General features: G+C 33.3%; 1 protein-coding gene across 1 annotated transcript in view; it reads left to right on the forward strand.

The window, feature by feature from the left end:
- The window catches only part of LOC143257682 (SCY1-like protein 2), a 175093-nt gene that overhangs the window by 114009 nt on the left and 41421 nt on the right, over positions 1 to 19663 (forward strand). The window contains exons 5-6 of the mRNA XM_076516724.1: positions 1247 to 1394; positions 14572 to 14718. Coding sequence (XP_076372839.1) covers positions 1247 to 1394; positions 14572 to 14718 — 295 coding nt within the window. The remainder of the gene's footprint in view (positions 1 to 1246; positions 1395 to 14571; positions 14719 to 19663) is intronic.

Genomic DNA, 19663 nt, shown 5'->3' on the forward strand with positions numbered 1-19663 from the left:
CTGGATTTCCATCGAGACAGTGGTTTGTTTGTTCTTCGTAACTGAGTGTCTTGTCGATTTTGATGAGCAGTTCAGAGTACTGCACATTTTTATTATGAAGTGTTACACTTTCTTTAGTCTCAAACAAGGCTATTATTCAATGAATAAATGATCGTTCACTTCATAAATTATTAATGGACAAATATTTGAGTCGTATGTGTTCGCACAAAAATGATACGTTATTATTATTATTTAAACGTCTTTGTTTCTGAAGTTAAAACCCTTTTACAAGTGAAGTAAGTAGAAACATCACAAAGACAAATTAAGGCTTAAGTATCGTCGTCTCTCTCTCCAGCCGGCCCGGCATGGCCAGGTGGTTAAGGCACTCGACTCGTAATCCGAGGATAGCGGGTTCGAATTCCCGTCACGCCAAACATGCTCGTCCTTTCAGCCGTGGGGGTGATATAAAGTGACGGTGAGTCCCACTATTCGTTGGTAAAAAAAGTAGCTTTAGGGCTGGCTGTTCATAAAATTCAAAAAATAAAAGCAAACAAACAAATCAAACCTTAAATTTGCATCAGCAGATATAACATCCTCTCACATTCAAACTTCCAGCTCAATACATCTTTTAAATTTTCATCTGTAAATATCTACAGTTTAAAGGCTTATAACACTTAAAATCAAGGTTCGATTCACGCAGCAGGCAGAGCTCAAATAGCTCATTCTGCATGATGTATAAAAAGGAATTAAAGGTTTTTATATCTCACTCTTTATTTTGCGATTATTGGAGTTCCAACGACAACCTTATCAAATTTGAAGAATATCTGGTTAGTTTTAATGTTGAGTTATTTACTTTTTATTACTCTCTATTTAGGGTGAGCTTTAAGTAAAATAATTAGTTAAACGAAAACAGATAGTTAAGATTGTTCAGAAATGACAATCATATTATGTAATTCAATATATTATTAAATCATGTTATGATAAACTTTTAGTGGTAAATAAATCACTACCATATCATTTTAAGTTAATCAAAACTAAATTGGACTATCAGTCCTTAAGTAGCTCAGCAATAATTGATTTAAAAGATTGCTAAAAGTTATTTGCTGCCCCTTCTGGTGACTCTGCGCTACGTCTGATGGACTTGCAATGCTAAAAGTTGAATTTCGATATTCATGGTGAGCAGAGCACCGATAACCCAATGTGTAGCTCTGTGCTTAACGGCACATAATGTTACATGTAATTCTATTTTCGTCTTTTTTTATTTCAGTGAAATATTAGCCTTCGCTACAGAGCCAGTGCTTGGAAGTTTAGCAAATATTATGGGTTCTTTGGAAGATCGTCTACCACAGAGCCTTCCACAATCAGTCACGAAATATTCTTTTGTCGAAACTGAAATAAAATATGGACTTTTACAGGTGAGTCGGCACCTACTAGATTTTGTATTTGTATTGTGTTTTTTTTCATCGTTTGTTTTGGCAAGATATCACACTGTTCGTTATAATTTATGCCCTTAACACACTAAGGCGAAGATGTTCATTAATAAAAATTATACTGTTTACGTGAATTGTGTTAAAAGTATAGAAAAAATTAAATATTGGAGTTAAACGAAAATAAGTATTTAAATACAGTCGATTTTATGAAAATTAATGATCCTTTGAATTTTAGGCTTAGTTTGCTTCGTTCATTTTTATTAACGCTATAGTTCATTAATATTATATTTTCTCCACCTTTAGTGATTATATTGTATTAATTAGTAGTGAACAACTTCAGCCAACTCACATTAACTGTAATTTCTGTTACCGACCAAGCAACAACTTATTATAACAACAGTTATGGTGTAAACTCCTTTATGTTAGCAAATGAAAAGCCTAACGTAGCATGGTTGAAATATTACCATACACTCCTCTTCTGTCTGAAATAGCCCAAAGGGACTGAATGAATAATGCAAGCTAAAGTTTAATAGGCATAGAACTAATGTATTTTGACAAGTATAATTAGACATTTACACCAATTGTCAGTATTACCTTTGCTACTTAAAGCCCGGGCGAGACATGAGTAGTTTATAATTATTAAGCTTCTGGCTTTAGTATTTTTTATTTGGTACTTCTAAATAACCGTATTCCAAATACTAGGGTTACTTTTTCATCCATATTTTGGATTCACTTTTACTATGAAAATATTTAACACTTCTCTTGCATTGGTACTTTATTAAGCTTTATTTTTAAAACTTAGGCTTAACATAAATCAATGAAACAGGCTTAAGCTAATTTTCGTTAAGAGTTTGTTCAATCATAAGTTTTACATTGTTTTCTACATTTTCCACATTCTTTTAATATAAATATATGTATACATTATCCCAGTGTTATTTATAAAAATCTGTTCATTAGTGTATGTATATTTATGCGTGTATAATATTTATATTCAGAAATCATTAGCAATTTAAATAACCTTTGTTGTCAACACTGATTAAAATAGTAGAATAATATTCAATTTGATTACAAACACAGGTATATGCATTCGTTAGGACAGCATAAACTGCTGTAAGCCTCAACAGTGTTGTCTAATATTAGTGAATTATGCGCATTGATAGAAAGTATTAGTGTAAGCACTAGTCATAAATAGTTGATTTTAACTTAACTAAACACTCAATTATTTGTTTGTTTTTGAATTTCGCACAAAGCTACACGAGGGCTATCCATGCCAGCCATCTCTAATTTAGCAGCGTGAGACTAGAGGGAAGGGGCAGCTTGTCATCACCACCCACCGCTAACTCTTGGGCTACTCTTTTACCAGCGAATAGTGGGATTGACCATCACATTATAACGCTGAAATGACGAGTATGTTTGGCGCGACTGGAATGCGAACCCGCGACCCTCAGATTACGAGTCGCACGCTTTAACACGCTTGGCCATGCAGGACTTAACACTCAATTGTCACTTTTAGAAACACAATAGAAATTTCCATCGCTATATTAAAAGTTAGATAAACTAATTTTCCTGTACGTATGGTACAAAAAAATGTTTTTTTTTCAGCCAATATTCATAAATTAAAAGCACACTCAAGATATTTTAAAGCGACAAATTCCTTATAGTATTCTTTGCCATTAGGTTCTTTTTCTTTAAAGAAGACTGACTTTCACCATTACTTACTTTTATTTTGATAATTCCGTTATTAGTATAAATCTGACTCTTGCTATATTATTCTTATGTTATGGACAACTATCAAAAAATAAAATTGCTTATTACAATAATTATTTATAAAGTCTAAGAACATTAGGAAACGTCTTAGCTACTCTTTACTTTATAACGTATTCGGTAACTTGAAACTCATTATGCAAATGTCATGTAGTGAAACATATGAGACTAAAAGTGAGATCATGAAAGACAACACGTTATGATATTATTCATTTCTTAATATGTTGTAATGCTGGCTTTGAGGGGATCGTTGTATTCTAATAAACGCTGAAATATATTGTCCATGGCTCCAATATATGCATATAAAATTTGAGGAAAATAATTTTAATGTGAAATTTAAACAGACGTTATCTCTATATATCTGCGGACTTACACTCTAAAAACCGGGTTTCGATACCCGTGGTGGGCAGAGCACAGATAGCCCATTGAGTAGCTTTGTGCTTAATTCTAAACAAACCTCTATATATCGCTTGTGTGTAATCAATAATTATTTGAGCTTCATGACATTCAGATCGTTAGTTTTTAATTCATTTTGTCTCCCTGTCGTACAGTTAAAGAAATATGATCTCCCTCTACCGAGCACTATTGTCACAACAAAATACTTATAGTAATCTGGAACTCAATATGTCCACAAGAAAACACAAATAAAATGATATTAATCTTCCGAGCAGTTTATTAATGCGAATACTGTATGGCATAATTTTGATGTAACAAATATACACAGTTTGATTTTATTACTCGGGTAGGTCTTTGTATAACATGATTTCCTTATACACACATGAATTAGGTTTTGAGTTCAGTTTTTGTGCGTATTACGCTAGTTGTAAAGGCTTAGGAACTAATAAATTGCTTCAAAAATTAGATATGAATTTTGTTGGTTTTTTTTTTTTTTACCTTTACCAAGTATATTTGGTCATGCACGAAATGAAATACTAAGTCAAAATATTTCTAAATAAAATAAAAGATGGTGCAGAAATGATGATGAAAATATAGGTACGTAGTTGATTTGTAAATACACTAGGTAAGCAATAGTTCTGTAAATACACTAGGTAAGAAATAGTTCTGTAAATACTCTAGGTAAGCAATAGCTCTGTAAATACACTAGGTAAGCAATAGTTCTGTAAATTCACTAGGTAAGCAACAGTTCTGTAAATACACTAGGTAAGCAATAGTTTTGTAAATACACCAGGTAAGCAACAGTTCTGTAAATACACTAGGTAAGAAATAGTTCTGTAAATACTCTAGGTAAGCAATAGCTCTGTAAATTCACTAGGTAAGAAATAGTTCTGTAAATACACGAGGTAAGCAATAGTTCTGTAAATACACTAGGTAAGCAATAGTTCTGTAAATACATCTACGGCATATTCACGGAAACATAATGGGTATTCAAAGTGTCACGTATTATAACTTATCTCGAATTGGTCTCCGATTTGTTATGTTACGTACACTACGTATTAAGAGTTCAAATAACATTGATATACACAGTTTTATTTCTTAAAACAAATATATTTTAATGTACAAACAGCAATACAATTAAGAATAATGGTTATTACAAATAACCTTGACATACAAAAGTTTTATGTACTTACAAACAATAATGAGTTTTCTATCTAGTCTGAAACTGAATATTTTATTGATAGTTCACGACGAACGAATAATTCTATGTTGATATTGTTGCACTTCACTTAATGGCTAGCCTCATACTGTTTTAAAGCTGACTTTTCTCCGACGAAGATATCTAATGTCCTCGTACCAATACTGATGTCTGAAGATAGACGGTTTGTAATGTTCGAAATCTATAAATGTCTCCCGCTGGTACAGCGGTAAGTCTTCGGATTTACAACGCTAAAATCAGGGGTTCGATTTCCGTTGGTGGACTCAGCAGATAGCCCAATATGGCTTTGCTGTAAGAAAACATAAACGTTCCTGGTCAAATATTTATAGGTTTCCAATTAATAAGCGTTACTCACAATTATAGCTTCCGAGACCTCTAGCACACTGACTGTACCTTACTAAAAATAATCTGTTCTCTTGGCGCGTCGTTTTATATAGTTCCACGTGAAGTTTTAGAATGTTCAGTTGATCTAACAATACTGGCATTTACATAAATATATACATTGTTGATTCTTATGTTCGAGAATCTTCTATAAATTCAGAGAAGAGGCAGAACTTTTGTAAAATGCATTTAACAATATACGTTATATGCATTTCTAAATAAATATTATACAGAAATAAACATAGATATTAAAACAACTGTGTAACAGTAAATCCGTTACACAAGGCATTTTTCACTATATATATATATATAGTTTGTTTTTTGAATTTCGTGCAAAGCTACTCGAGGGCTATCTGCGTTAGCCGTCCCTAATTTAGCAGTGTAAGACTAGAGGGAAGGCAGCTAGTCATCACCATCCACCGCAAACTCTTGGGCTACTTTATTACCAACGAATAGTGGGATTGACCGTTACATTATAACGCCCCCTCGGGTGAACTTGTGAGCATGTTTGGTGTGACAGAGATTCGAAAACAAAAAAATACAAAACTGAAATATCTCATAATTGAAAAACATTAATATCTAGGTTTGTTTCAGTAGTTTTTATGCGTGTGACGTATATTATTGAATGTGTATTGCGCAAGTCCCGCCTGTTCTTAAATTTCTAAAAACTTCTTGAGAGTACGAATCAACAATATTTGTTTTACGAGAACGCTAGCGTGTTCTCGAACATTGTTGATCATTGGAGAATATTACCTTAAACTAAATAAATCGAAATGCCAAGAGACCGATTATTATTGATCAGTTACAGTCAATATGCTATAAGCCTCGAATGCCGTAATTGTGATTAACGCCCAATAATCGGAAAACCGCAGAATCGGACCAGCAACGTTGACAGATTTCGAACATCACAAACCATTTAACTTTAGCAAATTACTTTGGACGATAGTATTTCTATAAGAACGTTAAATATCTTCGCTGAAAAAAGTCAGCTTGAAACTGGTGTGAGGCCAAATAAGAAAAAAGCAAGCTAGCATTCCCGTCGAGAGAAATTTATAGGTATATAAACAAAGAATTAATTTGCTCTCCGTGATCGTCAATAAAAGATTCAGTTCGAGATCAGATATAAGACTTAATATCATTTGTAGGTTCGTAAAACTCTTGTATATAAACCATCATTTGTAATAATTATATGTAATAACCTTTAATACCAATTGTATTATTATTTGTATATCAAAATGTATTTGTGCTAAAAAAGAAAACTGTGTATATCAATCTTGTTAACAAATATCTTAAATAAACGTAATTAACTTCTAACTTAAAATTTCCTATTATTTGAAATAGTAATATATAACTTACGTAACCCAGTAAATCTGAATCCGAAATAAATTATCATACCTAACAATAGTGAACTATGTTTGATAAATCAATAATTATTTAAGATCCTCTGTTTTGTCTCTCTCTTCAAGTGACTCTCACTTTAATGTAATTCATAATTTCCGTACTTGGTTGCATTTTGTGAATTGGAAACAATTCAGTTATTGAGGAGTTCGTAATCTCAGGGCCATGGGGTTGAATCCTCGTCACACCAAACATGCTCGCCATTTCAGCTGTGGGGCGCTATAATGTGACACTCAATTCCATTATTCGTTGGCGAGGGATGGTAATGACAAGCTGCTTTATTTCTAATCTTACGCTGCTAAATTGGGGACAGCTAGCGCAGATAGCTCTCGTGTAGCCTTGCGCGAAATTAAAAACACAAACAACAAATAAAACATCAGTTGTTGAATAAGATGGTCATATATATTATACGAATTTACACTGTTTTCACAAATTCTCTTTTTCTAACATCAGATTTAGTACAGATAATTCTTCTACCCTAATATTCGCGATATGTGTTATATTTATTTTCTTTATAGTGACAGAAAAGTTTACGTGAGAAATGTTCAACAAACTAAATAACCATAGACTTCAAAACACGAGTTTCATTGGTCTCCGTAATTAAAGTTATTCTATTTTCTATCTTCTCGTATTTTCTATACGCAAATTATGTGCTGCACTTTTCACAAAAACCTAGTAAACTATTATATTGTCTTATGCCTTCAGATGCTCAACATGTTCACATTCAGTATTTATACACTTTTCAAACGTAATGTAAGCAGAAGTAACCTTTTCTCGAAATGTCCCTTTATAGACTTTGCAAACAAACATCGAATGGACATCTGCAGGCTTTGAACCAGAGATTTGAATGAATTTTTTATTTTTGTTAAAGGCATGTGAACAATTAACATTTCTTGATGCATGACGCAACGAATCAGTTTCTTCAAATTTGTTTTTCAGTATTTTGATTGTTTCTCTATATGGTGAAATCTTATTCTAAAAGAAACTTCTTATTGACGTCAAACAGATTCTCAAATCTGTACACAATCTGTGTATCTTTAATTCCTCATTCAACACTGAGTATTCAATACTTTTCCTTTGTCCCTTCCCAGTGAGTGGCACAGTTGTATGTCTGCGGACTTACAACACTAGAAAAAAAAGTTGTTTTTTTTCTTTAGTGGTTGCGAACTCCCTTATCATTAACTTATCACCAAATATATAATAAAGTGGCAACGTATTTTCTTGTTTCCATACGTTAGTTAAAACTTTTCATAACATATTAAAAATATTATTTCATTCAATGAATTCTTCTTTTTTTAGCGCAGTGTACTTCAATAAAAGTATTTTCTAAATATTTTTAACCAAAACGTTTTCTCAGGCTACATTAACCAAAATATAATGTTATTATATTTCAGTACGTTAAACACGCTGTACACAAAATACACTATTTTACAATAGGTTAATACACAGTGTCCTCATTAAAGCGCACCATGAAGTATGTATCCTTATTGGCTAACATACAACGTCCTCGTAAACATAATCAGCGCATCATGAAGTGTGTACCCTTATTTGCTTATATACAATGTCCTTATAAAAATAATCAGCACACCATGTAGTATGCTGTACAAGACACAGCAGTTTGGCCTGGCATGGCCAAGCGCGTAAGGCGTGCGACTCGTAATCCGAGGGGCGCGGGTTCGCGCCTGCGTCGCGCTAAACATGCTCGCCCTCCCAGCCGTGGGGGCGTATAAGGTTACGGTCAATCCCACTATTCGTTGGTAAAAGAGTAGCCCAAGAGTTGGCGGTGGGTGGTGATGACTAGCTGCCTTCCCTCTAGTCTTACACTGCTAAATTAGGGACGGCTAGCACAGATAGCCCTCGAGTAGCTTTGTCCGAAATTCCAAAACACAAGAAAACAAAAACAAACGCAGCAGTTTGGGCAACGTCTGGTGAAAATAGGAGAAAATAATACATTCGGGCATTATCCAAGACTTGGTGTGTGTGTTTCTTATAATAAATTCATATCAGGCTATCCACTGTGTTCACGGAGGGGAATCGAATCCCTGATTTTAACGTTATAACTCCTAAGACTCACGCCCCCCGGTATATCTGCGGACTTACAACGCTAAAAACTGGGTTTCGATACCCGTAGTGGGCAGAGCACAGATAGCCCATTGTGTAGCTTTGTGCTTAATTCAAAACAACAACCCAAGACTTACCACTGTTCCAGGGAACCCAAAGACTTAATACTCCTTCATTGTTAAGCTTTTGAAAATATTAACTTAGATCAACTAAACATGCTTTTCTATCAAGCATAACTCATTGACCAAGTTGGAAGTATGTGTGTGTGTAGTGTACAAAAAAAAACAGTTTGTAATCGTAATTTAAAATTTAAATGCATGTAACTAATTCAGATAGCAGTGAGGTACCTGTATATTTATGCTGCACTACATTTTCTTTGGCTTGCCTGGAATATAGTTATTTTATTACACCAACTACAAAAGGTATATTAAATTGCACGACCCTCAAAACACAGCATTCTACAGTAAATAAAAGTATAATATCGAGAATACAGGGATCACACTCTCGATGTTCAAAGTGTCTAGATAACGTTTTCAGTCAAATGATTATCTATACAAATAAATATAATGAATTAGTACAAATACTTTTTGTAGTAAGAAGCTTTGGTTTGGATTGAATTTTGCGCAAAGCTACACGAGGGCTATCTGCACTAATTTTGCTGTGTAAGATAGAGTATCTTTCAAAAAAGAGTGATTGTTTTGTTTGTTTATTTTACAATTTCGCGCAAACCTACACCAGGACTATCTGCGCTAGCCGTCCCTAATTTAGCAGTGTAAGACTAGAGGGAAGGCAGCTAGTCATCACCACACACCGCCAACTCTTGGACTACTTTATTACCAACGAATAGTGGGATTGACCGTTACATTATAACGTCCCCTCGGGTGAACTTGTGAGCATGTTTGGTGTGATAGAGATTCGAACCCGTAGCCTTTAGATTACGAATCAAGTGGCTTAACCATCTGGCCATACCGGCCAAGTAAGAATAGAAAATATATATATTTATATATATATATAAAGTACAAACACCTGTTTGTCTTTTATCCAACTACTACTAGTCCGCTGAGCCAATCTCATCCAAACTTTGTGGAATGGTAATTTGAACAAGTGGCGTATTAGTGGGGGATTCCCACCTCCCTATACCCCATTATTGTTGTTATTAAACATTTAATCACAAGACTAAGGTTTTGTTTAACTTCTTGTTTTTCCCCTTATTTAGAGTTATTGCGCTTGACTAAAGTATTACCCATGCTGGTATAAATCTAAAGTTTCATGGATTGCTGCTATAAATATATTAAAACAGATATTTACAACCTTCAGAACTATATGGACCTTTCCGAAGTTCTTTTTAACCCAAATCCAATTATCTCCTGGCCGAACGTCTGAACTGGCGTTGGTATAGCTTTTTTAAAAGAGCTTTTTGATTTTTTGGTGAAAATTTCTACTTTAAATGATAGAAAAAACTTTACGTGACATCAAAGTCCTCGGAGGTAAACAGCATGATCCTTCTTCTGCGAACAAGCATGTCACGAGCAAAATGAAGCAGTTTCGAAATATGGTTTAGCAATATTCATGATATGGAAAGACGTGATCTGAGTTTAATACAAAGTATTTCTTCTATACAGTAGACATATCAAGTCCAGTGAAGCAATTGATGAGAGAATAGTCAGGACTGCCGTTTTTAATTTATCAAAAATCAGATGAGCTCCCATCTACAACGTCAGTGTTATAGCAAGTGATGGATTTTTAAAATTTAGATTTTTTTATCATAAACTAAGTTAAAAGCAACTCAGCTCACTATTTTTCCGTAGGCAGTTGTATCGGAAAACTGCTTACTTAAAAGAGATACTAAACATTGAAAGACGTCAAAGAAATTTCAATCTTTTTATTCTTGAACAATAGTGGAATCGCAAAAAAAAGAACAGCCAAAAATTATTTTAGGCTTAAGCAATGGTAAAACTCTACTCCATTTTTCAATTATACACAAAATCTAAAGTTTGGAACTGAATGAAAGCGATGAAATAAACATGGGTGTCAAAGGTCAAAAGTACCTCTAAAAGAGACCTCTGAAAATACATCATTATTCATAAAATAAAATAGTAGTGAAAATTATCGGACAGATGTGATAAATAGCATAAAGTAAGTCTGAAAATAAAAATATACAACTGATGAAGTGTTGTTTTGAAACAAAATGTGATGACAAAAACTATAAAAGACCAGTTGATTGATTGTTTCGAACTTCGCGCAAAGCTACTCGAAGGCTATCTGCGCTTGCTGTCCCTAATTTAACAGTGTAAGACTAGAGGGAAGGCAGCTAGTCATCATCATCCACCGCCAACTCTTGGGCTACTCTTTTACGAACGAATAGTGGGATTGACCATCACATTATAACGCCCCACGCCTGAAAGAGCGAGCATGTTTGTGCAACCGGGATTCGAACACGCGACCCTCGGACTACTAGTTGAACGCCTTAACCCACTTGGAAATGTCGGGCCAGACCAGTTAATATAATTGGATTTTTTTAAAATTACCAGTAAAAGAATTATAACATAAAGTGACACAGAAACAACAAAAAACATAAAAATATTTCAATTTACTATACGGTCAAGAAATAACTGCTATCATGGTTATAAACTGGCGGAGAAGAAATTAAAAATTAAGATCTTCTAGCAAACTTTCTATCAGTTTTGGCAGTAAACTTCAGCAACGTTTCTTCAGTGATTTAACGAAGAGTTAAGTTACGCTCTTTGAGTGCCTTATCATACTTTCTGTGTTATCTATGTTATTAAATATTTATTTGTAGCTACGTTAATTGTGCGTTTCAAAGTAGTACAAATAATATTCAATTATTCAATTGAAAGTTTATTATCGAACAACCATGGAGTGCTGTATACTTTGTTTATGTAGCCCTTTGATGTTTGACTAGCTCTACACTAATATAAGGACAATCTGAAACTTACAGATAATTTGTAAGAAAATATGGAGGTGGTTGATTCTTTTATATTTACGTTCGACAAACATTTACAGGAAATAGTTTTATGTAATTGCACTTAATTATTAATTCGTTTTTTCTTGCTGTTATTGAACCTAAGATTTGTATAATAAATGAGAAACATTATCGTGTTTAATGCATGATAACTTAGTTCGTAAAAGACAATTGTTTGAATAATTCATGTGTTTAATTTAAACGTAATACGTTATAATCTTATGCAATCTTACTCACCTTACAGTAAATCTCAACAAGACTAAACATACATTGTTGTGTTTAAAAACTAGAAGAAACTAGTCATTTATTGTAGGAAAAATGTGTTATACTTACATTTCATATTCAATACATTCATGATCTTTTAATTATTAAATTTCTTAGCACAATAGAACACTCCGTTCAGATGTTGGCACCGGTTGTTTTTTTTCATCCAATACATTTATATAATTATTTTGTTCTACTTATTAAATCATTATTTACCTACAAACAAAATTTAAACAGGCATTATCTGTATAACAACATAACATGTTGCTAGCTTAGCTCGGAGATTAATATTGACTAACCTACCTCTCTCTTAGAGCTATGTAGTTCGAATAATCTTTCCGCACGAGTGAGAAGATTGTTAAACTTCCTGTTTCTCTGTATAGTTAACTTTCAATAAGTCACCTTCATCCAGTCATGAAATCGAGAAAGTCTAGAGAACCGAATGCAATTCAGTCATTTGTCCTTTTTTTTTTTGTATGCTACTGCGTTTAACATACTGTAGCACTTTGTATAATATTTACTTTTAGGCGCTATAAATGAACTGCCAATTCATCTGTATGTATATACTCCAAAATACGTAAAGAACAAAATTGTATCAATACTTTATCGTAACATTTGAACAAGAGGACGTACGAGGACATATTTAACAGTTATGATTTATCGAAACATACGTTTTATTAACTTCTCTCCAAATTATTTGCTTTTATTCCTATTCACGTGCATGTTTAATACCTTCACATTGAAGTTTATTGCTCTTTGACATTTATCTTCTACAAACAGAAGACCAAACTTTAACATTTCTGAAACAGACACTGGTAATTAACGGACGTATGTTTGTGTGTTTTGATTCTAATCCAGAATAAACTTTTCCATGTTTGTTTATCGTTACGAAAAACTATATTGTTTGAAGTTTGTTTGATTTTAAAAAGGTACACTTGATCACGAACTTCGTAAAATGTTTTACTTTGTTGTTTTTTTATTTCACCTTACTCTTATTAAGCTAACCTAAATATGTTGTTGTACGTACACACACACCCACACACATATACAGAGAAAGAATATATAATTTTATACTCAGCCATCTATGCAGACGTAAAGTTTCACTAAACATAGATATTTAAAATAATGATAATCAATAAACGCTCCTTATCGTAATCTTTCTATGATGTTTAGTCTCTACAGTAGTTTGTTTGTTCTTTTGTTTTTTGAATTTCGCGCAAAGCTATTAGAGGACTATCTGCGCTAATCGTCCCAAATTTAGCAGTGTAAGACTAGAGGGAAGGCAGCTAGTCATCACCACCCACCGCCAACCCTTGGGCTACTCTTTTACCAATGAATAGTGGGATTGACCGTCACATCATAACACCCCCACGGCTGAAATGGCGCGCAGGTTTGGTGCGACCGGGATTCGAACCCGCGACTTTCAGATTACGAGTCGAACGCCTTTACCCACCTGGCAGTGCCGGGCCCGATTCATGATGAAGTCCAATATTGTAATATTACAGACATTTGAAAATGTTCTTTAGGAATGAAACTTATGCTTTTAATTATAAGGTACATAATTTGTTATATAACATTTTAAGTAATGTCTAAATCTTAAGAATATGCGTATTCGAGTATATTTAAAATAGATAAATAGGTTAATGTTTCTTTTCAGAAGTTGTGTACTTTTTATTAAAACAATTTTGGATTATTACCAAGGCGCCAAATCTGGTCATGTTCTATCTAATGACCGTGCGTCTTGACAATAGTCTTAGAGTATAGTTTTCATAGAAAAGACTCCTTCGTAAGACTGTCACGTTAAAAGACACACCCTCCCACCTAAAGGTTCCCTTCAACAATCCAATCATCATAAATATTCAAAGGCATAAGCAAGTTGACCAGTATGTCTTTAAATTGAATAGCATGAATGTCCATTTCGTACTCCAATTACATGAGATATGTGAAAGCTGAAGTGATATGTCGTAGAAGCAACTAATATATACGTGACAGAAATCCTTCTTGCTTTATTACTTACTATTACCTGGTCTTCTTGCTGACCTTCGTGTTTGTGGATTCTAACTCATTACAACACGCCTTGATTTTCCCGCCACGGCTGCTGTACTGTTTGCTGTAGGTCTCGTTTTGGGTGGTCTAGGTGTCCCAAACCCATCCATTACCTATTAATTTTCATATTTAAAGTTGTCTAAATCCAATGCAGTCGAAATCCTGTATATTACACCTTTTGCTCTTCTACTATTTTGTTTCTGTGAAACTATTTATTTATTCCATTTATCCTCATACTTTGTTTGTTGGTTCTTTGTAATCCAATGTCAACACAAAAGAAAATACACTTTTATTATTTAAACTGTTATCTAATTAAACTGAACGTGACACTTCACTAGAATGTTTTTTGTAATAAACTGTTTGTCTAAGTGTTTATGTTTTTAATAAGTAATATTCTTGTATATCTTCTTCTATATCTGTCTGTTTATTTTTTAATGTATTAAAATAACTATCTATTTGTCTTTAAAGCTACCTTTCGTGTCTATTTCTATATGTTTTATTATTTGCCATCCATCTTCATTTTTTATATTCACCATTCTCTTCATTTCTTTCATTGATATGAACTATCTAGTAATACATACAGTAATTTTTTTAAGAAATTGCCTTTTGTGTGAGATTAATAACATAAAACTTTACTTTTTTTCTTGTAGATTTCTGAAGGATTGGCTTTTCTGCATTACTCTTGTAAGCTCATCCACAGAAATGTGTGTCCACAGTCTGTTATCGTTAACAAAAGAGGGACGTGGAAGTTAGCTGGATTAGAATTCACTGAGAAGTGCAATGAAACCGATCTTCTGGTAATGTACAATTTCCTTCTGATAAACAGTCTCAAAGAAATTATTTTTATTAACTTTAACACCAAATCACGTTACTCTCAGCCGACTTCAGGCACGATGCTATTATCTTTAAATGATTCATCCTGCTTTCTGTTTAAGCGAATAAATGTGTTTGGTTTGACATATGTCAACTTTCAATGTACTATCCTGGATTCCACCTTCTCAGTGGTATTTGGAGAAAATTCTCGCGAAGCAGATTTCTATTTGGGTACATTTTACAAACCAGTCAAAGAAAACCGAACAGTCTTACAAGTTCGAAGCAAAAACTATATAAAACTCTGCTCAACCAATGTTAAACCAGTGTTGAGTAATCACAAATGTCTCGACTTTGTAGATTATATTGCCAAATCCTAACTCATCCGAGGTTAAATCGTCTATATGTACCTGCACCTATGTTTTAGTCGCATCATTTTGTAATTTCGTTTTAAGATACAGGTGTTGTTGCTTTGTTGTGTTTATTTTTTTAGAAGGTTTGCGATTTTCAGATATAAACGTAATTTTATCAAACTAAGGAGCGTCGAGGTTATTTCATTAGAAAACTAAAGACCTTTATACAAGTAGTTTGTTAATTACTTACTTCAATTTACCTAAATCTGCAATTAATAAATTGATCTTATAAGTAAATTTATTTGTTAACAGTAAACAATAGCTTGACAGTTTATCTGTCACAACCACTTCATCTAATTCTATGGGTTTCATGATATTTAAATGAAACATTTAATTAGAATTTATATGTAACGCTTCATAAAAGACATGTGTTCGAATAGAATTTTTGACACACAGCATATTTAAAAAGAAGAATTCATTCATCCCACAGGGTATTTTTACGATAAAAATTCATGTTTATGATGAAAAGCATTTTAAGAGTTTCGGTAGATCATTGTACACATGCTGTTGTTCATATTTTCTAGTTAAATATAATGATAATGAGTGGATTACTAATTGACTATTAAATAATGACCGAAAAAAATAGAAACACTTAAAAATGTGGTCACGAAATACATAAACAACTTTTTTGACAAATGTAATTTTTCTTTTACGTTCTCTAACATAAGGAAATATTACATATTTTTTAGCAAATTTTCGAATTTCAAAACTATTCTGTGTTCGACTTTGACATTATTTCTATTTGAATGTTTAACAGCTAAGGATCCTCTGCAGAGACAGTTGAGAAAAAAATGAAATTAATTATCCCCCTCAGTAGTTTAAAAAATGTGCCGCTAACAACACATATCTATTAGAATCTTGTTCTTGGGTTCATACAAATAACTTATTGTTACACCAAAAAGTAAAACTTGGATTTACTGTCCGATTTTATGTGGTACGGCATGACTAGGTAGTTAAGGCGCTTAACTCCTAATTTGAGGGTCGAACATTCGAATCCCCGTCACATCAACCATTTTATCCTTTCAGCCATGAGGGTTGTTATAATGTAACGGTCAATACCACTATTTCTTAGTAAAAGAGCAGTCCAAGAGCTGTAAATTTTAAAAACTGATACATATTACTTGTCATTAACATATTACTATATATGTAAAAACGGGTCGTTTCGGTCATCGTCGGAAGTAAGTCGAAACGTTTTTCGCTCCTCTACATAAAATTTTCTCAACTCAAACGAGCCGTTTTTGCATATTTATTTTTCTCTACAAGTGGGTTTTCTCGTCATCACTGATTAAACATATTACTGTCCATCATAGACAGCAAATTTTCTAATTTCAATTCTGATGTCAGTATCTTATTGTCTCGTTTATTTTTATTCTGTCTCACTGTGTTAGTTTCATTGAATTTAATGTGTTTATTTTCACAGTTAGAGTAAAATATTAGTGACGTCTCAGAGGTTTATCTTAAACGTAAATATTTCTAAACTCACAAGTAATAAACATCACAATTTCCTAACACCATCCAAAAATAACTGTTGTATTTAATTTCTTTTGTCTACTGAAGAGGCATTCTTAAAACCAACTTAAATGTCTTTTTTTCTCACTGAAATGATTTTGGATCTAACGAGTCTGTGACCTTACGCTATGCTGCTTACACAAGTTGTACAAAATTCTGAATTTATGGGCGGAACACTCTTATTATTCTGAAGAAAATTAATTATACCATTCAAAGTACTTTTAACAAAACAGTTTAAATTGATTTAGTGAACGTGAATAAATATAATTAGTTGTATATTTTTCCACTATTTTCACAAATAATTAAATCCAGATAAACAAAATTATACGTATGAATAATATATTATTTTTTGTAAATCAATCAATATGCGTAGCAACAGCCTACAGTTCTTTAAAATATAAGGCCGCCCGGCATGGCCAGCCGGATAAGGCATTCGACTCGTAATCCGAGGGTCGCGAATTCAAGTCCCCATCACACCAAACATGCTCGCTTTTTGAGCCGTGGGGGTTTTATAACATTACGGCCAATCCCACTATTCGTTGGTAAAAGAGTAGCGCAAGAGTTAGCGGTGGGTAGTGATGACTAGGTGCCTTCCCCCCTCTAGTCTTACACTGCTAAATTAGGGATGGCTAGCGCAGTTAGCCCTCGTGTAGCTTTGCGCGAAATTCAAACCAAAACCAAATCAAAATATAGACACACATAAGGCACTACGAATGAATGGCGTAACTGCTATAACTTAATATTATTAAGTAGATATTTTGTTCACGAGAAAAAAACATGATTTATGGGCATTTAAATATGATTTCTGTAGAGTCAGCACATGAAGTTGGCTCATAGCCGAAATTTTGTACATTGTTGTTGATTTTAAATAAATAAAAGAAAAACTATTTTTTTAAATTTAAGATGTAAATCATTAAATCTCTAGTTCATGACGAGCTATGCTCTCAAAATTGGAAGTTGATTTATATGTTGTTTTTTTTAATTTTGCACAAAGCTACTCGAGGGCTATCTGTGCTAGCCGTCCCTAATTTAGCAGTGTAAGACTAGAGGAAAGGCAATTAGTCATCACCACTCACCGCCAACTCTTGGGCTACTCTTTTACCAACGAATAGTGGGATTGACCGTAACATTATAACGCCCCCACGGCTGAAAGGGCGAGCATGTTCGGCGCGCCGGGGATGCGAACCCGCGACCCTCAGATTACGAGTTGCACTCCTTAACGCGCTTGGCCATGCCGGGCCATTTATATGTTACGTGTTAAAATTTATCTTGGACAGTTCTCCGATTTATTATGTTACGTACTAACATATTACATTTTTAAATAATCGGACATTTTAATTTTAACTTAGAAGTTAATAAAATGTTAATGTGTATCAAACGTATGATATTTACCAACAAGATTTATATACGCAATTTTCTTTCTTAACACAAATATATTCTATTATACAATCAACAATAGAGTTTGTAATAACGGTTATTACTAATAGTTGTTACAAATAATAATATATAAGCAAAAGTTTAACAAACTCAAAAACAATATTCTGTCATTTGTTTGGTCTGAAACTTAATATTTTATTGACAGTCTACAAAGCACAAATTACTTTTATGTTGATACACAAATATACTTCATTTAACGGGATTGCTAGCTAGCTCTATTCTTGTTTGGCCTAACGTGGTTTACAAGCTCACTTTTTATCGTGGAAAATATCTAATGTACTCGTAGAAATACTCATGTTCGAAGTTAACTCTCTGAAATGAAACAGTTTGTGATATTCGAAATCTATAAATGTTCCCGGTCAAATTCTGTAGTTTTCCAATTACTAAACATTAATCACAATTATATCTTCCGAGGCTAATGATCGTTTAACTTTAACTGACCAATAATATTCTGTCTCTCGGCGTATTGTCATGGTTTGGTCTTATATACCAACTACACAAAATTTTCGAACGTTCAACAATGTTCAAAAACACGTTAGCGTTTTCGTAAAATAAATATTGTTGATTCTTATTTTCGAGAATCTTTACAAATTTAGAGAATAAGTGGGGTTTGCTCAATATACATCCAACAATATACATCACATGAATCAAACTGAAACAAAAGTAGAGAATAAAATAAACGTATAATGGTAAATCCGTTACATATATTATCGCCTTCATGATAATTGTGCCCCCCGCTAGTACAGCGGTATGTCTCCGGATTTACAACGCTAAAATCAGGGGTTCGATTCCCCTCGGTGGGCTGAGCAGATAGCCTTTGTGGCTTTGCTAAAAGAAAACACACAAACACAAACATCATGATAATTGCATTTTATGTTTTGTTATATATATGCCTTGTTTAAAGTTGATTTCTCTTCAGTGCCTGAACAATGCATTACATCTGATGTTGTCTGAAGGATAAAATATTGCGTACATTTTAAATATATCACTCGATAATTTAAGGGTAGCGAATATTTTAATAAGGTCTAGGTTATGATAAGCTATATGTAATAAGTATTTTAATAAGGTGCAGGTTGTGTTAAAAAGTACAAAGCTGTCTAAGACAGCTTCGAACTTTGACTATACATCACAAAACAGTTGTGATAAAAGAAAAACATGCTAGAATGTTAGGGAAGATACGAAAATTAACATTTATTGCCTCATGTATTTCTAACCCTTCTCATCAAAATTCATGCTAGAGTATTTAGACCAATTTGTTCCATTGCTTTGCCAGCTTTTTCCGTTTAATTCCGCATTTCACACAGATACTTTTTTCTGTGATGTTTAGGCAGCCCAATGACCACATCTATGATGCCTTTTGATTAAGTGTTTTAAATTGTTTTAGTGTACGTGAATAGAACATGACTCTGAATCACCACTAAAAACTTGTATAAAAGCTTCACGATTTACAGCAAACTTTATCTTAACATAAGTAAATCAATTTCACAAATAAAAACAAATCTGGTTAATAAAAACTATATCAATATATACTACTTTTGTGTGAGATAAATATGATCATTTCACCACTATCGAT

The sequence above is a fragment of the Tachypleus tridentatus genome, chromosome 7 (genome assembly GCF_004210375.1).
Source record: "Tachypleus tridentatus isolate NWPU-2018 chromosome 7, ASM421037v1, whole genome shotgun sequence".
Lineage (NCBI taxonomy): Eukaryota > Metazoa > Arthropoda > Merostomata > Xiphosura > Limulidae > Tachypleus > Tachypleus tridentatus.